This window comes from Mus musculus, chromosome 5 (assembly GCF_000001635.26).
Source record: "Mus musculus strain C57BL/6J chromosome 5, GRCm38.p6 C57BL/6J".
Lineage (NCBI taxonomy): Eukaryota > Metazoa > Chordata > Mammalia > Rodentia > Muridae > Mus > Mus musculus.
Window position 1 is genome coordinate 38,095,988 of NC_000071.6, and position 23,222 is coordinate 38,119,209.

The window sequence follows — 23,222 nt, forward strand, 5'->3', positions numbered from 1 at the left end:
GTGGGGTTGTCCCCAGGGCACTGGATCCTCCATCATAGAGGTTATGGCATACTGTTTGCATGCTTGTGTGTGCTTACTAGAATCACCTTAGATGGCGGATGACATCCAGCATGGGGTCAGTGCTCAAAAAATACTTCCTGCTGTAGCATATAGGAGGACAGAGCCAGTGTACTGTCAGTGAGGACACAGTCGTCTTGCTCTAAGTTCCGGTACAGTCTGTGGAACTGCCCGTTAGAATGCACTGCAAACGCATAGGACTAACTGTATTTTCACTTCCTCTGACTATTCCAAAATTTGCTTCTTTATCCTTAACTTGCACCAAAGAACTTTGCATGGTTTTTTTTTTTTTTTGGTCTCTTTTGTCTTATTTGTGTCTACTTTGCATTTGAAAAGTACCACAAATATTATGTTAATCTGATTTTCATCCCTGGGACAAATACCCAAGAAAGCAACTTAACCATAGAGATAATTTGTTTTGTTTCTTGATTCAAGGTTTCAGATCAGGGTCAGTTTGGTTTATTACTATAGGCCTGGTAAGGTGGAAAGTCATGATTTGGGCCAAAGTTGCACACCTCTCAGCAGCCAAGAACTGAGAGAAATGGGATAGCTAACCCCTTCAAAGGCATATCTACTGACATGCTCCTCCAGACAGGTGCCACTTGCCAGTATAGCTCCTCGAAGCTGCTCGTGGACTGACTCATGACTCAGTAGTAGTCAGCTGGGCACCAGGCCTCCAATAGAGACCCTTGAGGGCCGCTTCATAGTCAGTTCTCTCCCCACGCTCAGCCCTCATTTGTCCATGTGTGAGGCACACTCTGCTCCTAAGTACTAATGTGTATTTTGTCTCCTTTAGTCCTTGAATTCCCTCTCCCCATTTTTACTGAGTGCCTGCCATGCAAGGCCAAAGACAGACATTATGCTCCTTGTCACACAGGCAGGCAGGTAAATAGGAGGGGCACTATAAAAAAAAAATGGAGTTCAGGGATTTGGAAGACCCTGGTCTTATGAAATGTCCTTTGAGAGGTGACATTTGAGCTGAGGTGTAAAGGAGGAAAGGAGTTACCTAGTGACCAAAAGAAGCTAAGGAATTGGTTTGCATGGGCCTGTACCAGCTGGCCCCTGGGAATAGTGTCTGTCCTGCTGTGAAAGAGTAGCTGTGCTGAGAGGAGCCTCCACTCATACTGACCCCACAGCTGAAGAGGCACTGTGCCATCTGGAAAGTGAAGAAAGCTTTTGGCCAGAACGTTCAAAATGGCTTCTGGCCTGGAGTGTCATCATCAGCACACAGGCGCACCGTGGTGCAGACATTTGGACCTGCCCTGGCCACAGTATGCTTCACTGTGGAACTCACTAAATCATCAGAATTTGGCCATGACATCACCAGGAGCCTCTTTCTCAGGCTGGGGCTCTGTCTCTGAAACAAGTGTCTGCACTTCAGTACTCTACTTAAAAAACAGTCCTCTATGCAAAATGGCAATAGTTTGCATACATTCCTCAACAAAGAAACTCACGTCCCAGGTGATATAAGCAGTCCCTAACACTGTCCCCAAATTTAACAAGCAATTTTATGCTTTTAAACGTCTTTCGTTTTGGTGTTTAGAAATACCCTGAGATTTCATCCTGATGCAAAGCACTGTTTGCAAGTCTGCTGTTAACTGGCTGTGATCACTAGGTGGCAGTGTAAATTTTATTTCTGAAGGTGTGCCCCTGTCTGAATCAGGTACTAATTCAATAGGTTGCTCTCACAACTGAGGCTGCAGTCACAATTTTATAGACCTTTCATGAAAGTCTGTTGTCCTGCCATTGTCACTCACACAGGCATGATGATCATTCCTGAGGCCCTCCAGGCTTCCTAGATGTGCATGGAGCACTGTGATTGTGTTGTCAGCTGACTGGACTCTGAATCACCTAGGACATAAGCCTCTGGGTAGCTGTGGGGAACTATCTGGATTAGGTTAACTGCTGTGGGGACATGAAGCTTAGCTGTAGGCAGGGACCGGGAACTGAGAGCCAGCTTTCACTGCTCTCTGCTTTCTGATTGTGGATGCCAGTGTGGTCATCTGCGTCAGGCTTTTGCTGCCTTCCCTTCCCTTTCATAATGGAACCTTGAACTGAGACTTTACTCTTGCGTTGCTTTTGTCACAGCAACAGGAAAGAACTGAAGACAGGCTCCCCCATAAAGCATCCTAGTACAAGAAGGGCAGGGATGTTTATATGCCCAGAGTAAGCTGACTTTCCAGAAAAAAACTAAAACTATAAAGAGCATTGTCCTGAGGCTTGGGTGTGTTGAATGTAACTGCAAATTCGAGAAAGTGTTGGCTGTTAATGCAAGATTTTGAATGAGTAAAAAGAAGGGAAAGGGAGGAGAGGTCCAGTTCCAAGCTGGTTTTGTTAAAAAGACAATGAAATCCTGAGGTTTCATTCACATCAAAGCATAAAAAGGCTTCTTGCTAATATTCCTATTGCCTTGGAAAGTGTCTGGCCAGCTAGATGATGAGTGCTATGGAAGGTGTCTGGCTCAAGCCACCCTTAGCAACTGTTAAGAGTCTACAAAAGCCATCTTATCTCGAAACTTCAGTGTCTCACTCCAGGCTGGGTTCTGCCCACTGCCTGTTTCTAAAAAGGCTGTTAGCTAAGGTCAGTTTCAGGTGTTTAAATGGTTGGAGATGAGATAAAAGAAAATAACGTTTGCCACATTTGAAGTGATGTGAAATTCCAATTTTAGTGCTGCTGGGAGAATAGTTCCATTATAGGGGAGTTAGAAGTTGATCATGGCAGAGGGAGGGGCATAGCAAGTTTCCAGGGTTCCCAGAATTACACAGCTGACTGGCAACTCAGTTCAGCCAACCACAATGGACAGAGCTCAAGACTATAGGTGAGCTGGTTTGTGATATTATGGTCCTAAGCTAGACTCAGTCAGGTTAGTGCCACGGATCATAGTGTTCCCAGCTAGCACAACCTGGTCCCTTTGCTAGGAGAGAGTGGAATAGAGGGATCCTCTGATGTCTGTGGGCAGCCAGTCTAGGGATGAGGGTGAGATGGGATTGGGACTCGGTACATGCCCAGTTCCTTTGGCTAAAGTACCCACTCATCAGGGAAATTCCTGTTCCTCTCTCGGGATGGAGGAGGGGTAAGCCAGGGTTCACTCTGGGGAAGCTAATACACAGAGAAATGCCAGGACAGGGGAATAGGTGTCACCATACTGTGCTGTCCATGAAGTCCCTCATCAGCTCCCACCAAGTTCTCCTTCCCTGAGGTTGTAGACCATTGCCAGCCTTTCAGCTTTACAGCCCCCCTCCCAGTGCAACGTGCTAGCCTTGGCCCGCTTCTAGGAACATTTTATAAGCAGTGTAATCACAGAATTGAAAGAGTATGGGTTGAAATACTGCCTTCAGACCATGAGGCTTTGTTAGGTTGACATAATTAGGAAGCTATAATTTTTTCCAGAATGTAGAGCTCAGACTTTATTGACCCATTTAATTTTTTTAATAATGGCATTTTACTAGAGCAGAACAGCATGCAGCCTAGGCAGCCTCTGGCTGGATCTTAGAATGACCTTAATTAAAATAATTTCTCTACTCTGTACCTTTTTCATAATACCCTGGCAACAAAACAATGCCACTTGGGAAAACAACTTTGTTGGTTTCTTCTGTTGTTACTAAAAGAATAATACCACTGTCAGTTTCCAGTATCCAAGGTCAAGAGGGTCTGCATAATGTATCTGAGAACTCCCCTCCTCCCTGAGTAATCAGTATTCTCAGATTAGCCTTTAGACCTTCACTCTTACTGAGCTGGGCTCCTTAACTGGGAATATGGAGCTAGAGGATTCAGTTAAGTCGGTGTTTCTGGGACCAGTGTTGTACAGGTCCACCCTGGTGGCTGGTTGCATATTCCTTCAGAAGCCAGCACCTTTCTAACTTGGGAACGGGAACGTGTGACCCTTTCACTTCACTACTCCCAGAAGAGCCATTCAGACTGCAGAAGAAGGGCCATGTAACAGAGCTTGCTCTCTCATCTCCTGGAAATAAGGAGTCATTTATTCAGACACCTGGGAAAGAACATTCCAGAAGGAGAACCAGGACTTGTAAGTCCATATGCAGCATGTATGGGAAGTGAAGGAGCAGAAGGCTGACGAGCCTGAGTCAAGGGCTGGGGTAGTTGAGCCCAGAGAGTTCCTCAAGAACAGCCTTGTTTATCCTAACAGCCTTTGTTCTTAGAAGCCTTTGGAAGGCTTGGCAGGATCCAGATCTGGGAGAGCATCCATGTGGCTGGTATGCCAGGGCAGAGGAGAAGAGGATGGGCAGAAACAGCAGACCCTGGAGTCAGCCTCAGCTGCAGACTGGGTGGGAGATGGTGGTGGATAGATTCTGGGTAATGTTCTGAAGGTAATACCTACAGGATATGTAGACAGATCTGCATAAACTAAGAGAGGCAATGGGAGCTAGGGATGATGTCAGGGTTTGGAGTCGGAGCAGCAGGAAGGAATGGAATCACTACCAGCCAGCCTGGGGAAAGCTGCTGGAGAGAAGTCAGGGCTTCCGTTTTAGACCCAAGCGCAATACAAGTAAGATGGGAGTGGGTCATTAGATGTCTCTGTCCAAGTTCAGTGACTGTCTCCTTTCACTGACTTGTAGCACTTGAGAGACTACCCATCATTCCTTAAATCTCCTCATGTTCTTCAGAATCTTAACTGCATAGTGAAGAGCCTTTGCCCTGGTCAGTCCTTCAGAGCACCGTGATGATGCCAAGGACCCTGTCTTGACAGCATTGCTTCTTTTCTGCTGACGTTGCTTCCCTAAAATCCCAGGGCTTCCTGTGTTCCTTTTGTGTTCTGTGTCTTCTTGAGCACACAGGCCCAGATCTCAGGGTTTAAATTTTACCTACTGTAATAGCTGTTCTGTTCCAGGCAGTTCTGCATCCCTGGTTCTTCCTTTTCAAACTTCCTGCCATCACCTAAACCTTGCCATTCTTCTCCCTCCTTTATGTCTGCCTCATTAAAGCAGGGGCCTTTCTATGTAGCCCGGGCTAGCCTTGAGCTCTCAGTCCTCCTACCTCCCCGGTCTTGGGTTCCAGAGGGTGCTCTGCCATACCCAGCAGCTCCTTTCTGCAATTTAAGATCTACAAAATTTTATCAACCCTCTGCCCTTTATAAGTGCTAGAAACAGAGAGGTGAGAGAGGCTGGGCATGCAGCTAGCTCAGTGGTAAACACTTGCTTGTCGTGCATGACGCCCTGCCTGGGTTCAGTCCCAGCATTAACTGTGGGGAGAGGTGGTAACAAACAATCAAACAAATGATACAGACAAATGAATGTGGAGATGAATAAGGCAGGCTTCTTAGCTCAAGGTCAGTAGCCCCAGGCCCGAGTTTCTACCACCGTTCCATGTGACATGCCACCTCATCTCCCCTTTATGACACTTAGCCTTTCCATTGGCTGCAGAGTCCCTGATCAGCTCTGGTAGTCACTAAGGGCAGCATTCCTACTGTCCTGTGCTCCAGCCAGTTTGAAGTCTTCACCTTTCTCTTCTCCTTCCACTGTTACCTGCTTCCATTGTTATTCTTGCTGCCTTCAGCCATGCCTTCCTCTCAAGAATCAGTTTGTAGATTCCTCCGTCCCCATCCACAATACACACGCATGCACACACATGTACACACCTTAGTCTAAACTCTCTAGCCTCACTGGCCATGGTGACACACACCTATAACCCCAGCACTTGAGAGGTCAACCAGGAGGTTCAGAATTCCAAGGCTGTCTTCAGCTACCTAGTGAGATTGAAGCAAAGTTGACATACATGAGAGAGACCTGATTCCAAAAATTAAAAAACAAAAAAGTGTTCTAGAGATTAATGAAGTCTGAGACTCCAGAGCAGGCAGCCTTGCTCAGACCCCATCTCTGCTAATGACTGGCTATGTGACCTTGGCAAGTTAGAGAGCCACTCTGTGCCTCAGTTGCTTCATTTGTAAAATGGGAATAAAATAGCACCTACCTGGAAGCCGCCTAGATTAGAACAGTGGACAGTGTCAGTGCGTGGAAAGTATTGCTAACCATTACATTAGCCTGTGCTGAGTGATAGAACACATCTATATGCACAGGCCTGTCATTGTCTCCTGCTTGGGAGTTTATTGGAAGCTGGATCTATATTCAGCTCCTGTGTGTAGTCTGGGCGTTAACAATTTAATTTCATAGTGTATATTCACCATGCATATTATATGCCCAGTATATGCTCTAAAACTGCTGTGAATCTAACATTCCTAGCAAAACCAAGGTTATAGTCTTTAACTTTCCACATCCTTCAGCACATGACACAGTAAAGCATTTGCTGGTTTTTGCTTCTTCTTCACCCTCAGTTTGTGGCTGCTTCTATATAAAACTATAGTCAAGACAAGGTAAGTGATGTTTTGACCCTGAACTAGCTATTTCTTAATGAACCAGGCAACCAAGTCAGAAGGAGAAACATATTCCTTTAAATTTCTGAGCCAGTAAATAACTGTTTTTTTCACTTTCTCCCTTTCTCCTGAAGTAAATTGACCAGTTTAAACTTATACCTCATGTAGTCTCCTCTAACTGAATCTACTATTTAGATGTAGTGACATCCCATAACACAATTATTTCTTTACATAGTCAAGGAACTAATACTTGATGTTTATATATGCAGATCCCATGAGAATAGTTTGGAATTATTTACAAAATGTTTAATCTTTTCAGAATAGTAGTGATGTTGTTACTGTAACGTGAGTTGTGGCCTTGATAACTTAAGCCTGCTCTGTTTCAGATGTACACTGTGTATCTCATGCTCTTAAAACACAGTGGAGCAACAGGGTGGGGAACCCTCTTGTAAGCACTCCAGCTCCCTACATGTAAGGCCCTAACTTTGGCCTGGCAGCATTGGCTCAGTAGCATCATCTCCTTCCCTCCAGCCTGGGCCTTCTATCCTGGGTGAGATGTCTGTTTGTACATCATACCTGCGTCCCAGATGTTTCCATTGCCTCCATACCCAGACAGTCTGTATTGCCTGTCAAAACCTCTCACATCTGTCACCTTCAACCTCCCCCCCCACCTTCCCCTGGACATTGTCTGTACCTGACCTTTCTAATTCTCTTAGACAATGGCAGTGGTCTCCCCGCTGTGATTAGAATACCTAAGGTTAGGATTCTTAAGTCTTGAGGCATGCTGCTGTGGAGAAACCATGAAAAGCACAAATGGCTCTGCTTATAATCCTTCAGGGGTCATCCTGCTGGTAGAGCCAGCACTGGGAGTGGAGGGTGGAGTGTCTGTGTTTGAGTTTTAAGTAAGTGCCTACTGTAACACTATCTTAGGAGCAATGGTGGACCATGTGCCAGGCACATCAGTGTGGAGACACAGTGAGTGCATGCCATGTGCTGCCCTCCCTAGGGTGCCTGGTTGACATAGGACCAACCTTGCTGTTCCTTTCCTTATTTCACTCGCATGTGCCCAGGTGTGGAGTAGATGTTATGTGTTCATTCATACCATCACCCACAGGGTGGGGGATTGTATCTGGCCTCTGTCTCCATCCTCTGTCAGGACATGCCTTATATTCTGCCTGTCCTCATCCCACACAAGCTGACCATGCTTCACTTTGAGCCCTATTGTCCACTTCTGCTTCTTTGCTGATCTCTCCTATAGCTGAATGCCTTTTGTGGAGATCAGAAACAAGCCTTGCTCGGTTTTGAACCCCAGCCTAGTACTTATCGTAAGAGGGAATGAGTGACTTGTGAGGGTTACAGAAAGGAATCAGGAACACATAAAGCCCTGAGCATTGGCCTGGCATATGTACAGGGTTAGTCAGGCACTCGACTCTGCTACATGCTTTTACACAGGCACACACTCCTTACTTCCATAAAGCTTCAGAGGAGAAAAACGGACTTTTTGTTGTTATTTGGGGGAACAATAAGTGCAGTGGAGAAAAGCAAAGCAGGGTCAGAAGCAGAAGCAGCACAGCAGAGGGGAGGATCAGAAGTGGTCCCAGCTCTGTTCCAAAGCAGAGAAATGGGGCAGCTTTGGAGTGAAGTGCAGGCACAATAGTCTCCTGACCAGCACAGCATGAAAAGGTAATGTTGACTGAGTACCATGGAGGCCATTGTTTCTGGAGTGAAGTCAGAGTCACTTACCATAACAGAGTGGAAACCCTGTGACGTGGGTCACAAGTGGAAATGGGATGGTTAGGACTTTGTCTTCTGTCCTCATGGCTAGATGACTAGGTAAGTGAAGATGGGGTGGTTTGTCTCTGCATTACCCAAGTGCCCCTGCAGGCTGCAGCATGTGAGCCTGCAGTTCAGCTGTAACGTACAGAGTGTTGAACTAGGCTGAGGGGTGTCACTGCCACTGATTACGCTACACTCCCTCCCGCTCTCTTGCAGGGGAGCCAGGTGCTCTGTACTGTACTACATAGTGCTGTGTTACTGAAAAGGGATGCCCTTCCCAGCCTGGGCACTGCAGGAGGTTTAACTTAACATCGGGGACATAGAGTTTGTTTCTGCAGGCTTTTTATTGTGAAGTTTGAAAACTGCTTTCCTGTGTTAAAAACAAACAAACAAACAAACAAAAAACAGCGCACACAAGTTTCTCATGTTTCAAGATCATGTAGGGTGAGTGGCTTGCCCTGCAATGGAGTGATGTACTCCTCAGTCAGAGCCTCTGTTCCTAGCAAAGCTGTGCACTGCTCCTGCTTCTGTGGAAGTGATGTCGAAGACTGTACCTCATGGCCTTCTGCTCCACTCTCCAAACCATTCTCACACCTGTTGGTCTGGCCACTCCTCTCCAAGCCTTAGCATTAATGTCACTTGTTCAGGGAAACCTTTCTTCTTGACAGTTACCCAGGCTGCAGTATGTTCTCACTGACACCACTCTCATGCTTTCTTCCTCTTTTTTAGCCACACCATGTCTGACTATGGGAGGATGACAGACACAGAGCGAGACCAGATAGACCAGGATGCTCAGATATTCATAAGGACCTGTTCAGAAGCAATCCATCAACTCAGAACAGAAGGTGAAGTGCTCTAAAAGATGCCAACAGATCCCATGACTGTGCCAACCAGTTCAACAACTCATTGTGCAGCCACGTAGCATTCCTTCTTTCTTTCCGAATGACATTTAAGACTTAAAATTTTATAATCCTTCTGAGATAAGGTGATCAAAGCCCAAAAAAGATCATCACTCAAGTTTTAAAAAATGGAAGGCAGGAATGGGAAGGACTTTTCTAAATAGAATCCATAACCTACCAAAGCCCAAGGTCAGAGGGACCAGATTGTGTCTATGAAGACATGCATGTATGGCTATGTTCTGAGTGGCAGGATGGATGCATGTGGCTAAGGGTGGAACGGTATTCCCTGAGATCTACCTGTCCTGTTAAAGTCAGCTTCCATACAAGACATCACGGTTAAGAGAAGGCTCCGCAGCTATTACTTAAAAGCTATGCACTGGAGCTCTGCCACATGCTAGCTCTGTGACCTCGGGCAAATCATTTCATCTCCCTGGGCTCAACTTTTACAACAAAACAGTACAGATGATAATTAGGCATATCTCTTAAGGTTCACTCAAATTCTTACAGTGTGCTTAGAACTGTGCCTGACACTAGGAACCTGGTATTATTCCCACCCCACCCCCCTTCATTGGGTTTCATCCTTGTTGAGGAGCTAGATGGGTTTCCAGTCTTATGTCTTCCTTGATTCATAAGCATATACATTAATACTACAGAGGTCAAAGTTGACAGGTGCTGTTGGGCCCATGGCAGAGACTTCTGCTGGAGAAACTTCTGAAAGAACACTATCAGCCACCAGGGAAGTCTGCTTGTCAGAAAAATATGCAACATACAAAATTCAGTTTTCTGTGTCCAGCATTGCAAAGCCCCTAGATCATTATGTGAGTAGTCCCAGGTTATAGTCCTCTGGTAAAAACATAACCTGTACCCCATACTCTTAAGGACATTAGTTAGGCATTTATGTGACTTTAGACTACATACTGCCTCTGAACCCCAGTGGTCACCTGAGGTAGCTCTGTGATGTCCTATCATCATGCCCGCACCCGGGGCACCCAGCCCCTCCACCAACAGCGGTATCTTACTATAGGAGCTGCCACAGCCTTCTGGGTGGTAGCGCGTCCTTGTAGCTCATCAATGGGAAAGGTTCTCAGAGAGCAGCATAGTATGGATAGTGCCACTCAGTGTCTACGGGGAGAAAGCAGCCACTGTAAGCTGAAAAGCAACTCAGGCGGAAGGCGTCTGGGTTTCTAGCACGTGTGATTTAAGCATGTCACTTGAAGGTGAGCCTGGGCATTGGATGCTGTTAATACAGCCAGGTCAGCATTCCGGAAGGCGCTGGATCAGCTCTGCTCCCCCGGGGCTGTAATAAGCTATAAATTATTTGACTGCAGTTTCTATGGGTTTAATCTCTCACCTGGTGAACCCAATAAATCTTACTCTTAAAAATGTAGTCTCACTTGACATGAGGCTGTTTTATAGCTGTGCTTTTGAACATGCTTTCACTGAAGCGCTCTGGGGAAGCTGACTGTTCTGTCGGGTCCTTGAGCACAGACCTGAGTGCTGTCCTTTTCTCTTACAGCCCACAAGGAGATACATTCCCAGCAAGTGAAGGAACACAGGACTGCCGTTTTGGATTTCGTTGACGATTACTTAAAAAGTATTTCATTTTCTTCTAAAGGTCAAATGTGGTATTTCATAAGAGATGCAATTTAGAATGGAGCTTTGCTAGCTGAAGACCATAGTGTCTCATTAGTTTTAATGATACCTTTGCCTACGAAGCCATTTTAAATGGTCTCTGTTCTTCTTTTTTTTTTTTTTTTTTTTTTTTTCTGCTTCGACAGGAGTGTGTAAGCTTTACTCTGAACAAAGAGCCATCCGAGTGAAGCGCGTGGTGGACAAGAAAAGACTGTGAGTATTGCTGCCTTTGCTCTTCCTCAGCAATGGCAACCAGAGCTCGTAAAGCTCCAGCCCTATTGGCTGCTCTGTGCCGTTCTCACCCGTGCTGCCATACACTGAGGAGCACGAGTGAGCTGAGCATACACTGTCTACTAGGTGGTGCTAGTCAACTCTGTTAGCCCACAGCAGCCCATGAGCAGGTCCTCTCTTTCATTTTCTGAGGATGCTGAGGTTCAGCGGGTTAGCAAGCCCCATAGTCTCATGGCAGCTGAACCGGTATTGAGCCTTCACCAATTCCTCTTTCTTTTTTTGTTGGGAGTAGTAAGGAGACAATCTGGTTCTATAGTCCACACTGGCTTTAAACTGCCATTGAACCCATTGTTTCTGTGCTTCCACATTCAGAGTGCAGGGGTTACAGGTGTGTGCCATCTACCCAGCTTCCCACCCTGTTCCTTAATATCCCTATGAAGTGGGACACTTGGCGCTGTTTGACCTTGGTCTCTGCCCCCATAACTCCATCTTTGAAAGTTTTTCCAAAAAAAGGGTTTTCACAGTGACCAGTGCTCCCCTGTATGACAGTATGACAGAATGTATTCAGGATTCTGTGTGTATTGAACCCACCCCTCCCTCTACTCCAAAACCCTTTTTGGCATGGTTGGCGGCCAGTTTGCCAAGGCAGGACCCAGGGGAGCAGGCCTGACTCTGGTGATGTATGTCTGTCATCTGTCAGTATGGTAAGGTGACCAGTCACTGGCTGTCACAGTCCCCAGGGAGGAGAGGCATGTCTGCCGAGCTGTTGCAGGTAGAGACAAAAGGAGGCTGAGGCTCATTCGGCCTTAGTCTTGCTTTTAAGGAGAAGTTTCCTCTGAAGTCCACACTGATGTCAGTCAGATGAGAAATGTACAGCATTACCCTAAGCAGAAGACCTTGGGGGAGCAGCCCTCTGCTCTTTAGCTTTTTGAGGCAGTCTCTGTACTTCTCAGGTAGGCCCTGAACTCAGGTCATACCACCTCAGCCTCCCAGATGTGGGTACTGGCATTTCTCACCACTCTGACTTCTTTCTTGTTCTTTTCTCATCTTTAGACACAAGACATCTGCTTAAAACATACATGTAGTTGTAATTTTATGCCCCCTTGTGCCCAGGTCTCATAAAGGTGAAATATGGCAGATTGAAGGCTATAGTGTTTCTATCATAGCTTTTGTTTCTGAATCAGCCCCCAGCTCCTCTGCTCTGCAAGCCTTGTGCGACTTTGTTCTAAAGGGGCTTTGCTTTTCCTTCCTGTGAACACAATTCTGTCATCCTTCTAGCCCCAACTCAAATGTCACCTGTCCCCTGTAGTGTTCCAGCTGCTGCCAGGAGTATTGTGCCTCCCTTCTTAGTAGGCTCCCATTTTGTTGTTTACAGTCAGGTACAACACACACACATACACACACACACACACACACACACACACACACACACACACACACGGCAGCGGGGCTCAGCCACCGTTGTGTTTCAGCTCATGGCACCATCCCAGTCCTTTGAGGAGGCCAATGAGCAGAGTGTTCGCCATTGTCACGAGGTGGTTCTCACTACTGTTCTGTTTGGGTTGCTAATGACTGTCGTTAAGAAGTTGATTAAGGAGTCTAGCTGCTCATATTCTGTAGTCTCATTTGTATGGTGAAGGAAAACATACCTGTCGAGGTACAGCTTGATTGCCCACTGTAATGTCTTAAGAGTGCAGATGATATTATGTGGTAGCTTTTGTTCTCACAGAGTAGAGATCTTTCTATCATACCAAAGGGCTCTTATTTCACATTGCTGAAAGTACTTTGCTCATTAAGCCAGAAGTATTCCCAGCAGACCACTCTGCACTTCTCTACAGTGACTATATTGTCTGTAAGTGATAGCACTGTTATTAGAGGTACCTGTTTTCATCTACCCTGATGGCATTTGTCATTCTGAGCTGACAATGGTACCTGTTCCATGTTGCCTCTAGCTAGAGAGGGATAACTACCCTTGATAATCCCACCTCCCCACTTTTTTTCCTGCAAGAATATAAATTTTTTGGAGGTGGAGACCACTCTTTTTTGTCAATGCATTGATCAGAGCCTGCTACAAAGTCCATTCTCAGCCATTGGTACCTGAGTGAAGGAGACATCCAAAGGGGCATGGCTGCTCACTCCTGGCTCATTGATTTTACAGAGTAAAAGCTATGTGCAACAATATTGGATGTAGCATTGGCACAAGTGGCTCCGTCATCCATCCCCAGTGAGTTTTAAATCCACCTCTTTTCCTCTTGATCTCCTTAAATCTCTGGTATTTTGGGTGATTGAAGCTGAAATGGCCATCTCATGCTTTGGTGGCATGCACTCTCATGAAACATCTGAGCTATCAGAACCATGTTCTCTCCAGAAAAACAGCTTGTGTATCATGAGAATCAGGACTAGGCTGAGACCCTTGTCTGCTGGTGCAGAGGTGCCTTTCATATGTCCAGTGAATGTCAGGTGCTGTTTGTGCTTTCCAGCTGACCTGGCTCTGAGGTTTGCAGGGTCCAGGCCATTTAGTCAAACCCTTCACTTTTCTGGGACAGTGTTTGTATGAGCAGAAACTTTTAGGGGCATTCTCTGTCTCAAGGGAGATCTAAGAATGGAAGCTATTTGTTGAAGGTTGTAGCTTCTTCAAATACTGAGCCCATTACAAAACAAGGTCAAGAGTGAATAACTCCGTAGACCCTGCTTAAATTCATAACTCTAGCATGAAGCTATGGTATTAACATGTCTCACCACCACAGTTGCTGAAGATGACTTTCTAAGGTATTCAGAAGACGTGTTGGTGGCCCAAGTACAGCTTACTTGGACAGTGTAGTCTATTGTTGGACTGGAGGGATGCTCTTTTTCCAGATTTCTGTTTACATGGGCTGTGTGCCCTGATGATGCCTTCGTACAGGGAGCAGCAGGCCCTTCCTCAGTCCAGACCAACACACACCAAAAAGCACTGCCATGATCTGCAGCCACACAGGCCCCTCACATCCTCTGTATGTGTTGCCTGCTGTCAGTACAGAGGAGGAAGATCAGGCTACCTTTCTTACCTTTTATAGAAGATAGCAGGTCTCATGTGATGCACCTCTTCATGTACTGACCTCAGATTTAAAGAGTGTCATGTATGACTCCACCCTCTCTCCTCAGCAGGATTGTCAGCCTGTTGCCAGCCCCTGCCTTAGATCCTGCACATAGTAAGAGTTCTGGGGATGCTGCCAGTGTTTGGAATGCTGGTGGTGACCGAAAGGGAGATGAGGAAAGGCAGAGACGCTATGTGATACGAGGACCACAGTGGTGATTTTGCCTCATCTACTGTCTACGATGGGGACCGTGTTTGTTGCCAAGGAGAAGTTGTGGACTGGCCTATGGGCCAAGTCTAGACTTTAAACTATTTTTGTATGGCCTTTCAACTAAGCATGGTTTATTGTATTTTAAGAGCTCTGTAAACCAAACAAGAAGGATGTGAGTTAGAGCCTAAAATATTCACCATCTGTCTTTTCACTGTGCTAACCCTGGCTTAGACCAACCCCCCTAATGTGAAGGGCCACATTTTTGTAGTCTTTGCAGTCCACCAGGGACTGATGTATAGTCTCCTGTTCATGACACAGTCACAGCTGTGTCCCAGGTGGCCTGTCACAGTAGTCAAATGACACGAAGCTACTCTATACCATGTTCAGTGAGACAAAGGCACTGTCGGAGTTCTGTGCATGCTTGCTCCGTGTTTTGTACTTAGCCCTGTGGCAGACCAGCAGTAAGCATCGTGAAAACTGGCACTAATCTGTGGACCACACTTTAGGAACACTTACTTAATAAAGAAATTCCCTAGTATGTGGTAGATACCCAATAAATACCTGTCAGGTGAGTGTGGAGGTGCGTTAGGTAGAGTGGACTGACTCTACCCTCCCCGTCACACAGAGGTCTCTGTCACTCAGGTGCCACTTTGGACTAGGGCACTGGGATGTTTGTAGCGAGTTCTCTGCCCTCTGTGTTGGTTTGTAAAAGACAGCAGCCCTTCTGGGTGATTTTTATGTTTGCTTTCATACTTTTTTTTTTTTTTTTTTTGCTTCAAAACCAATAAAATCTATCTGTTTCTTTTTTGTTCTTTTACAATTTCAAATATAATTCCAAGACTTTTCAAAGCCAGGGACCTGTGTTGATCACAGCTAGATAATATATGGCCTTTAGTTTGAAAAGTACACTGAAGTGAATCAGGGGAATAAACGGATCTCTGTGGTGACTTTTTTTTAAAATTGCTCCCCCTCCCAGGTTGCCATTAGCTAGCTAGTTTGTAATTTCCCTGAGGATTTCAGTAGACATTCTGGGTATAATTAGAATCTGTTTTTATCACCTTCAAAAAGTGTTCAATTTTGTCTCTGTCTGCTTCTCTGCAGCCCTTTATTTATTTTACATTGAAAACTGGCACTGCTAGACTCCAGGGTGATGGGCATTAAATGAAACGTTCAGTCAAGAGACAGTGCAGCCCATCCCCTTCCTGAACCAAGCAGTTGTGAAACCAGGAGATGTGTAGGGGTAAAGGTGAGTGTCTGTGGTGGTGAGGAGCCCTGCTGCCCAGGGTAGGGTATCAGGGAGGGCATGCAGTCAGAGAGACAGTGAGAGGCCTGCAAAGATGAGTATATCCTCTCCAGGAGGAGGAGTGCTACTAGAACTGAGCTGATACAGAAAGTGTAGAAAGCCAGCTTTCTCATTGTATTGAAAAGAGAAAAGGCCAGGATGCTTAGACCTTGTAATAGGGGTTAGAATAGTTACAGTTCCCACAGTTCAGTCTGGAAGTCAGTGTGGTGTGTGTCTGTGTGACCATGCACAATGTGGGTTTTCTAGATCTGTCCACTGGGAAGGCCTGTTAGCAATAATACCATAGTAGCAACACATACATGCACAAGCACGTGCGCGCGCACACACACACACACACACACACACACGTGTTGGTTTCAAAGTACCACTTCTAGTTTGAGGGACCAGGCTTTCTGGAGAAATAGCCTATTCTTAGGCTGGATTAAGGAAACTGAAATGAGCCAAGGACATTTCTGTACTGTATCAGGAAACAAGGGAAGGATTGCAGAATGGCAGGCTGTGTCTGAAGAGAACAGCAGCTGCTCTGAAGGGGTTTCTACTGGCCTCATTGAAGACAGCTGGAGTGAAAGCCAGAGGAGGGAAGCAGGCTGTAGCCTAGTGAGTGGTGATAGCTGCTACTGTTGTTTAATCTTTGCAACAAAGTCTGAGTGGTAGGAGTGAGGCTCTTAGGACCCAGGTTGCTCACTGTCCCAAAAGCTGAAGGAAGAAAAGCCAGAATGGGCCCTGGGTTGGGGATTGGGGTGAAAAACATCGAAAGTAGCTTTATCGATAAGGAACCAGGTGGAGCTGGGTCCTAGGCACTTCCTATTGGGTGATCTCATTTCATCTTTATAAGTACCTTAAAGACAGAGTTTTCCCCATTTTCTAGATGCTGAGAATGAAATATATCCACAGTCACTGCACACAGCAAGTAAGGTGCAGTCTAGAATCAAACCCATGGTTGTATCCACACCTCATTATCGAATGTCTTTTTCATGGTGGCTACTCAGCTCGTGACTTCAGGACCCAGACTCTTAAAGTAGGATTTGTGGTATGTGTTTCAGATTGCCATGTCCAGCGATCCATGGAGTCAGCGTCTGCTTAGCAATTAGTAAAACTAATTTGACACAAAATGTTAAGCAGTATTTCATTTTATAATTATACTAATACACGTAATGTTTAAAAGGTCTCTTTTGAGTTGGTTTTACAGTACTGAGATCAAACCCAGGGCCATAGGCACTCAGTGAGCACTGTGCCCTGAGCCCTTCTTCCTGCCCTTAGTCGTTTTTATGTGGCCCTTCCTCTTTCTAAACATGTCTTACAAACTTAACTGTGCTCAGTGGTTGTGGTTTGCCCTCTGCTGCTGAGGACGTTGCCCTGTGTGCACACACCATTGCTTTCCCTACTGCGTTGGTCTATGTGGGTTGTCCCGAGTGTTTTCTGTAGAGAAAGGCTGCTGTGACTGCTGGCAGTTCCATGTGGACATAGCTTTCCCTTTCTCTCTGGGAAGCACCTCAAAGTGGGTTTGCTTCGTTACAGTGAAGACACTCTTGGATTCAGTGAGAAATGGTGCCAAGCTTTCGGTGGCAGCAGCTTTGACATCCCACCCAGCTCTGCCAGGTTGTGGTTCATTCTCATCTCCCAGGATTTGGTGTGGATCAAACATACTTTAACTCTGCCTGTGGGCATGCAGGACCACCTCACTGTGGCTTTGCTTTGCGTTAATCACCTGTTCATGTGTGCTTAGAGGTGATTTCTATATTTTCTTCAGAATATTCAAGTCTTTCCCACACTTTGTTTTTCAGTCATTTGCTGTTTGCTAATTTGTGTAGGAGTTCCTTCTGTGCCCTGACACAGGTCCTTTGTAAGGTTTCTGCTGCTGACAATTGTCTCCTTCCTTGTGCATTGTCTAGTCAGGCTCTGGAGTGCATTAATAAGCATCTGTTCTATATAAATATCCACTCGTTCTGTCAATGTTGGTTAAAGAGACTTTCTTCATGGAATTGACAAAACATGGACTCTGGAGCTGGGACCCTGATGTCTTGTTTCAGCCTAGCTACCATGTGACCTCAGTTACCTTCTTTATAGAAAAGGTCATTGAATACTAGTACCTTTTAGAAAGAGGTTTAAAGCTGAGTAAGTTTGTCTACATTTACCCTCAATAAGATGCTTAAAGAAGAACGTAGTACATCCTAGGTGCTCGGCAAACACTAAGTGGTGTGTAAGCCAGGTCCAGGCAGTGGGCATTGACTTTATGCTTTTACTCACAGGCCACTTGGCCTATAGGTGGAGACTATCAGAGATCTTTTCAGCACCTGCCTATAATTTGTATATTTTCATATAAGTTTGGGTAAAGCTGTTATGATGTCTGTTGTTTTATTTTGGTGATTGAGTGATTTTTTTTGAGGAGGGCTGCACACTGTAACCCAGGTTGACATATAACTCCTACCTACAATCCTCCTGCATCCGTTTGCTGAGTGTTTGGACTATAGTCATGCGGTGCTTTGCTTGGCTCTAGAGCACCTTATTTTATAATCAATTTTCTCCTCTGTTAGCGTTTTACTCATATTTATAAAGTATTCATTCAACATGTGTTTATTGAACTGTGTTAGTTAGATTCCCATCTCTCTAACAAAATTCCCATGACAGTCAACTTAAAAGGAGGACAGTCGTGGTGGTGCCTGCCATTAATCTAGCACTCAGATGGCAGGAACAGGCAGGTCTCTTGAGTTCAAGGCTACCCTAGTCCCATAGCAAGTTCTAGGCTAGCCAGGATTACCCTGGCTCCAGAAAATAAACTAAAATAAAAAATAGAAGTCAGAAGGGGAAGGTCTGTTGGGGTCAAAGTTTCAGAAGTTTCTGCTTATACTTTGCTTGGCCCTGGTGATACAGTACATTACAAACGAAGCCTGTTTTCCTCATGGCAACACAGTTGGAGAACAAAGAGAAGGGAAGGACCAAGGTCCCCATGGCCATTTCAAGGGCCTTTCTTACACTAGCCCTACCACAAAGGTTCACTCATTGAAGCCATACACTCAGTAAATGCATGGTCCCTTTAGGGGCCTCTTTGCAGATCTCAGCTAGCACTGCATGCAGACACTAATCTGGCTGAGCAGCACACAACTCACACAGACAGACCTACTCCAAAGAGGAACAAGTGCATGCAGAGGAACAGGGGAGTGCTTGTTGTGTATGCTGGGGCCTGGACAGATGGCTTGGGGGTAAAGTGCTTGCTGTGCAAGTGTAAGGACAGAGTTCAGTTACCTAACTCTCATGTATGGCCTGGGCATGCTGGTACTCACTCACCTGTAATCTCAGCACTGGGGTTCACTGGCCAGCCAGGAAACAGTGAACGCAAATAATAAATGGAAGTCAGGTATGGCGGCACACACCTTTAATCCCAGGACTCAGGGAGCAGGGGCAAGCAGATCAACAAAGTGAGTCCAAGACAGCCAGAGCAACATAATGAAAACAAACTAACAACAATAAAAATAAGGCAGGGAATTCTAAGGGAAATTTCCTAACATTAATCTCTGGCCTCTAGACATGAACATATGGGTGACTAAACCTGTGTGCAACACACACGCACAGAGGAACGGGGCATGGCAGCAAGATGGTTGAGTAGATAAAAGCACTTTCTGCATCAGCCTAAGAGTTTGATCCTCAGAATCCATGTTTTATAAAAGGAAAAGAAAAAGAAGATTCTGTAGCACACATGTGTGGTCTCAGTTCTCCTACAGTGAGATGGGAGGTGTGGTTCAGTGCTCCTACTGTGAGATGGGAGGTGTGGTCTCAGTGCTCCTGCAGTGAGATGGGTGGTATGGTCTCAGTGCTCCTGCTGTGAGATGGGAGGTGTGGTCTCAGTGCTCCTGCTGTGAGATGGGAGGGGGAGACAGGAAACCACCTGGAAGTTCCCAGAGAAATGAGAGGGACCTACCTCAGCAAAGTAGAAAGAGAAGACATATAGACAAAGGTTGTCTTCTGAGCTCCGTACCTGCACTGCATGCCTGCAGGCACACATGTGCACCTACTAGTGATAAAAAAGAAGTAATACTTAAGTTCACATTTTTAAAACTTGAAGAAAGCTTGTGAAGATCTCTTAAGTAGCAGACATGACTGTGTACCCTATGGTGGGAAAGGAGACCACATTGTGGGCAGAGGTGTATAGGAAGAGGTGAGAAGGAAGCTTAACACAGAGCTTCCTGGCTCAACTGGCTGTTAAAGACTTGTACTTTCATAGTTAAACTATTTCAAGATACTGCACGTGTTCACGTACGTGCAGCACGTGTGTATGTGAGTGTCTTTGGCAGTATTTTTGAATTAGTATAGAAGTACTGCTTACTGTACACCCACTTCCTGGTATGTTGTCCTTTTCCAGGGCAACCTCGGTGTATGCAGATACTAAGCACTGGGCTGTGGCTCGAATGCAGAAGGCCATGTACTGTCAACATGGTACCTTCCCACGAAGCTGGGATGTGTCCGTGTGACTCTTAGAACCCAGTAGAGGGGCCAGAGCAAAAGTGCACAAGTCACACGTGACCCTCTCTGTTGTCAGAAAGGGATCCTGTTTGGGAAGTAAAATAAATAACTTCCAAGTCTTGTCTTTAGATCTAAGCTGGAACCTGAGCCACATACCAAGAGGAAAGACTCCACATCTGAGAAAGCCCCTCAGAACGCTTCCCAGGACTCTGAAGGAAAGCCTGCTGCTGAGGAGCTGCCAGGTATGACTCAGGATAAAAGTCTTGCGTTGCGCGTCTTCCTTCTGACCTGTCCGCAGGAATACGAAGCAGAGAGGCAGCAGCGGTTCCTGACCCGGGGTGGTGAGCATAGACGCCTAAAGCAGAAGCAGCTGAGAGGCAGCAGTGCTCAGTCTGAGGGCCACACATTCACGTGGACTCTGAAGAAGGGCTGCTGTCCTGTGTTCCTGCTGGGTGGAGACCGAGGAGGCGCCATTGAGCCTTCCTGCTAAAGACAGGTGTAAGCCTCCACAATGGAAGTCTGCACTGGTGGCAGGCAGCTACACTACCCCAGCATGGAGCGTGCTTTCTCAGGGGTCTCCACAGCCAGGCAGCTCCTGGGATAAGATGCAAGGATGGATTTGTATTGCTTGTCATCACAGACAGTGATGTTCCTGACAATCCATGCCAAAGAAATGCCTAGTCTGCATCAAATCAGAATGTCACGGACTGCTTCATTATGTGTACAGTCCATGCACCTCTGGCTAGGGATGCACTGCATCCCTGCATACGGTGTAGCAAGCAAGCAGGTTTCGTGTGGCACCGCTCACTGCCTAGCAGCTCACTGAAGCTGTGAGGCCTGCCTGAATGTTTTCTCTGCTGTGTCTGACCACTGGAGGGTCATAGCCTCTTTTCTTTAGAAGACCCAGAAAGGCTCAGAGCCCAGGCTACTTTTCCAGGGTGAAAGCTCTTAAATACTCTCTGGTCCAAGACTCACTGGTGTGTGGCCTGGCTCTCAAGCCCACCTCTCTCTCATGATTCCCTGCATTTCATACGTGTTCCACATGCACGCATCATGGCTCACCACCCTGGAGGATGCCAGAGGCCCCCTGTGCAGTGGGAACAGCACTTTTGGAGCCTTTCATTGTTCCACACATCCTGACTGAGTGACAGGCCTGACTTGCATTGGATCTTTGGGGGTGTGTGCTTTTGTGAGTATTTTAATAGGCGAGGAAGCTAAGAGTCAGAGAAGTTATATAACAGCTCAAAGTCCAGCACTGAAGAAGCACAGCAGCCTTCCATGTGGGTGGTTCTGTTTGCACAGCCTCAGCCTATTCCTGGCTCAGAGCTGCTGAGGTGCAGTATGCAGGGGCTCTGTTTACTTCTGTGCCTGCCCAGGGCTTTCCCACAGTCCCATGGGCACAGCTCCCCAGAGGACAAGATGGGCATCCTAACTCCATTTACTGAAGCTGGATGCAGCAGCCACAGTCAGTCTTTCACCTACTCAGGCTGGTGACAGCAGGAAAAGCCAGTGCTGCCTGAGGGCCTAGAGACAGTGCATCTCATGGAAAGATACCCAATTATACTGCTGACCTCAAACCTACACTGCATGTGGTGCCAGGCCTTGGAACTTCATAGTTAGTGGAAATGGCTCTTCTTTGGGCTCATAGGGAAACAAGTGAGGGAGGTCCATATGCCAGCGCCCTTCCACTGTGGTGCCTGTGAAGGTGAGGAGAGTGGTGGTGTTCCTATGCTCAGCCTTGGACTCCACATGATCAGAAAGTTGTCTTCTGACTGGTTGAGCTGTGAGCAGTTGTGAGCAGCGTACAGGAAACAGAGCACATGTGGACAAGAGCCCCTGGGCCCTACGCTCATGGTGCTCACTGAGCATCACTGTGGCTGTTAAACATGGGAGCACGGAGATCAGCACTAGTCATGGGGCTTGCATTCAAAGGAGACCAAGAGAATGCAAAGACAGCCCACAGAATCTGATGATGCACTTCCATCCACATGGGTGGACACACAGGCTTTTCAACTGAAAGCTAAAAACACACCCAGCTGGAAATGGCAAAGGATCTGAATGGTGGTTTCTTTATTAATTGAAAAAAATTCTAATACAGTATATTCTGATCATGTCTCCCCTCCTCTGACTCCTCTAAGCTCCTGCTCACCTACCCAACACCACATCCTTCCTCTCTGTGTGTCTTTAGAAAACAAACAAACAAACAAACAAACAAACCAAAGTTGATTGTTAAAAGTTAAGAAAACACACACAATCAAATGCAAAATCCCTAAAACCAGAGGGGATGGCAGTTTCTTAAGAACATCTGTGTGACAAATAAGCATCCTAAAGGGCCTAGCATCACCAGTGACCAGGGGCCTCAGAGGGGCCAGTGTGGGAAAGGCCACATGCACGGCGCTGGGGAGGCGCTGGGGAGGCATCCTCATGAAGTTTGCAGCTGAATTCAAGTTTGCCTTTGGAGCTCAGCATGGTAGGACTCCACTGGGCATTCCAAAGCTGGAGTGGGCCATGGTATGGATGATATCCAAAAAGCTCTGACACTGCCAAGAGGTGGCATGGAAGCTGACAGGCTGGACAGTAATCTCTTGCCACAACCCAGACACAAGACCCCTGCCACTGGGGACCGCCTCCAACCCCCATGGAGTGACGAGTGTTCCCGTCACATTTTGGACTCTGCAGCCATTTGGGTGTGTGGGATGGGAGCTTGGTAAAACTTACAGCCTTGAGGCTGAAGAGCTGGTGGAAGGCATTGCTGCCTGAGGTGAGTGCAGCTCCATGTACACTCTGACAGCAAGGTGGGGGAAGCGAGTCCACATACCTAAATGTGTTGGGCCTTTGGGGCCTGCCTGCTGGGTGTTCAGGTGGAAACAGGGTATTGATGGGGTGAGCAGGGAGACTTAGGACTAGGAGCTCGGGGGATCTTGGGAAATAGGCAGTGTGGTGCCCTAGCCTGGGTGCACCTCTGAAGGAAGTGGAGAGGAGGGGAGAAGCAGGCCAGACAGGCCAGGGAAAGACCTGCACCCAGCTTTCATGTGCTGTCTGTTTCCTGGCTATGCTCTTTTTTGTACCTCAGGCTTGATCCTGACAGGGAAAATCCTCCCCTACAGCCAGCTCTCCTTCACATGGCTGTGTCTGCCCTTTCCAGCGTGCCAGTAGAAAGTGTTTCTTCCTGTGTGTGGACATCTGCTAAGTATGCTGCGAGTGACAGTTTTCAAGCCCAGCCTGTGGGGATGTGTCTTTTACTTAGCCTTTCA

General features: G+C 46.6%; 1 protein-coding gene across 6 annotated transcripts in view; it reads left to right on the top strand.

Moving 5' to 3' along the window:
• Window positions 1-23,222, top strand: part of Stx18 (syntaxin 18) — a 101,042-nt gene that overhangs the window by 59,259 nt on the left and 18,561 nt on the right. For 5 of the 6 annotated variants that reach the window (XM_030254807.1, NM_026959.3, NM_001289535.1 and 2 more), the window contains 4 exons: window positions 8,891-9,006; window positions 10,577-10,654; window positions 10,839-10,905; window positions 20,098-20,210. In XM_030254807.1, the coding sequence (XP_030110667.1) occupies window positions 8,891-9,006; window positions 10,577-10,654; window positions 10,839-10,905; window positions 20,098-20,210 (374 nt within the window). The remainder of the gene's footprint in view (window positions 1-8,890; window positions 9,007-10,576; window positions 10,655-10,838; window positions 10,906-20,097; window positions 20,211-23,222) is intronic. The other variant, NM_001289536.1, reaches the window with a different exon arrangement.